This window comes from Stegastes partitus, unplaced genomic scaffold (genome assembly GCF_000690725.1).
Source record: "Stegastes partitus isolate 25-593 unplaced genomic scaffold, Stegastes_partitus-1.0.2 Scaffold1380, whole genome shotgun sequence".
NCBI lineage: Eukaryota > Metazoa > Chordata > Actinopteri > Pomacentridae > Stegastes > Stegastes partitus.
Genome location: NW_007579111.1, coordinates 84324 through 87085, shown reverse-complemented (window position 1 = coordinate 87085; position 2762 = coordinate 84324). Strand labels below are relative to the sequence as shown.

The following is a 2762-nucleotide window of genomic DNA, read 5'->3' as shown; positions in this document are numbered from 1 at the left end:
AACACACCTGTAACGTGTCTTATTACCACAGTAACATACCTGTAATGTCTCTTATTACCACGGTAACACACCTGTAACGTGTCTTATTAACACACCTGTAAAGTCTCTTATTGCCACGGCAACACGCCTGTAACATGTCTCAATACCACGGTAAAACGCCTGTAATTAGTGTATTTACCATGGCAACACATTTTTATTGACTTTCAGATTGACAGATGTGTAGTGACTTGTTGACTTGTTGCCACGGTAACACACCTGCCTGTCTTCGGTACGGTGCTCACACATCCAAAGTGATTGCTGTTACCATGGCGATACATCAGAAATAGATCCACAGTGACTTCTGCTGCCATCTGCGGCTTTCATTGCTATGGCAACACATCTGTAACGGGCTGCGTGTGCCAGACATCCCATAATATCCGCCACGTAACACCAGGTATCTCATGTTACCATGGTAACACGTCTGAAGTCACGAGCCGGCAGCTGTAGAACCGAGCGGCAGCCATGTTGGCGCCTCGGTGCTGTGCCACTGTGGTTGCCATGGCAACCACTGAACCCACAGCAGCTGACCTTTAGTGCATCCCCGTTACCATGGCAACGCCCTGAGTACAGGGTTTCTTGGTTTCTAGGTTTGAGCTGAGCTCGTTAAGGCCTCGTTAAAACTGACCTCGTTGAGCACTCAGAGCCTGTTTTTGATCACCTGACAGCCAATCAGAGAGCAGGAGCTTCAGGCCACTAAACCTGTGTAATAACAATAATAATCAGAGGAAGAAGAAGATTTGTATTTGTTAAACATCTTTGAGATAAAAAAAATGACCACGAGCAGGCAGCTTTGGTGTCATAATAACTGGCTCACCTGTGCAGGTGAGTCTAGTGTCACCAGGTGAGCGTGTGCAGGTGAAACTCACCTGGTTTCATTCCTCAGAGAACACTGCTGGAGTTTTCCATCTTCGCTCTCCGGAGGGAAAATACAAGATGAACTTCAGTCAGGCTGCTGCTGCCTGTCAGGCCGAAGACGCCACGCTGGCGAGCTTCAAACAGCTGGGAGACGCTCAGCAGGTAAGCTCACCTGCTGCTGTTTCCATGGCGACGCACCGACACATCGCACATCTGAATCGCCTTCTGAGGTTTTCTCCAGATACACATGACATTTAGGAGGAAGAACACATCTGAGTTCTGGTAGAACCTGACACCAGATCAGTTCTACATCCATCCAGGTGTCTCACTCTGAACACTGGACCTGGATCTGTTCAGGTCCTCTGTCAGCAGCTGGTAGCATCAGTGTCATTAATCATATGTTGTTTTGAAACAATCGTGGCTAATTGATGAAACTGCATCAAAAAAATATGTGTTTTATGAAAACAAGCCTTTTCGCTGTTGGTTTGAACTTTTTACTGTTTTCTAGATTTTCCACGTTTGGTGTTTTACAGATAAACATAAACAGCTGTTCATAATGTCCACATCAGCAACAGTCATGTGTTCATATTTAATCATTCTCATACTTTTACTAATTACTATGATATTGTGTTCAGCTCGGGATGCATCTGTGTGTTGCCGGCTGGTTAGAAGGAGGGAAGGCTGGATATCCGACCCGGTTCCCCTCAGCCAAGTGCGGAGACAACCATGTGGGTCTGGTGATGTACAAAGAACCTGTGGACCAGAGCAGCCTGTACGACACCTTCTGCTACAGGCTCAGAGGTATGACAGCAGCCCACCTGTTACCATCAAGTCCTGCAGCAGCTCTGTGGAACCAGAACCACATGAACAGAACTCAGAGTCTGTTTGAAGCAAAAAGTTTTTTATTTTTAAATGAAACGTGTAGAACAAAGTCATTGAGATGAAACATGATTCTGATCTCCTCATTGTGGGTTTTTTTTTTATGATTAACATGTCTTCATTGGTTTCATGGTGTTTCATGTTTTTTATAAACACGACGACAGCGACTGAGCTGCTGCTTCATTATACTCTGAATCTTCTCTCATTGCTTCAGGATCCGAGTTCGTCTCTACGAACCACGTTCATGGCTCTGGTCCTTCATCCAGAACCTAACATCACTGAACCAGTTAATAACCAGCAAATAACCAGTTAATGACAGTTAATGACCAGCTAATAACCAGCAAAAAAAAAGTTATTAACCAATTAATAACCAGTGAATAACCAGCTAATAACCAGTTCATAACCAGTTAATAACAGCAAATAATTAGTTGATAACAGCCTATAACTAGTTTATAGCCAGTTAATAGCCAGTGAATAACAGCTAATAACCAGCTAATAACAGTGAATAACCAGCTAATAACCAGTTATTAACCAGTTTATGACAGTGAATCATCGTCATTGTTATTGACCAGTTAAAAACCAGTTAATAACCAGTTAATAACCAGCTAAAAACCAGTGTATGTCCAGCTAATAACATCAATAACAGTTAATAACAGTTAATGACATTTAATAACCAGTGTATAACCAGTTAATAACAGTGTATAACCAGTTAATGACAGTTAGTAACAATGTATAACCAGTTAATAACCAGTTAATGACCAGTTAATAACAGTGTATAACCAGCTAGTAACCAGCTCAGTTTGTTTAGTGAAGCCAGATAAATAAATCTTGGATAAGTTGATTCATGTGTAAATCTTGTCTTGTTTGTTCGTCGTTGTTGACGAATCTTTGGTTAATTCACTAATCTGACACCAATAGACTTCGTCCACACGTAACACATCCACAGAGAAAAACCAGAACACTGGATCAGAACCATGAAAACCAGAACA

At 42.4% G+C, this 2762-nt stretch overlaps 1 protein-coding gene across 1 annotated transcript in view; it reads left to right on the top strand.

The window, feature by feature from the left end:
* stab1 (stabilin 1) overlaps window positions 1-2762 on the top strand; it is a 53093-nt gene that overhangs the window by 44430 nt on the left and 5901 nt on the right. The window contains exons 61-62 of the mRNA XM_008299104.1: window positions 862-1056; window positions 1530-1695. Coding sequence (XP_008297326.1) covers window positions 862-1056; window positions 1530-1695 — 361 coding nt within the window. The remainder of the gene's footprint in view (window positions 1-861; window positions 1057-1529; window positions 1696-2762) is intronic.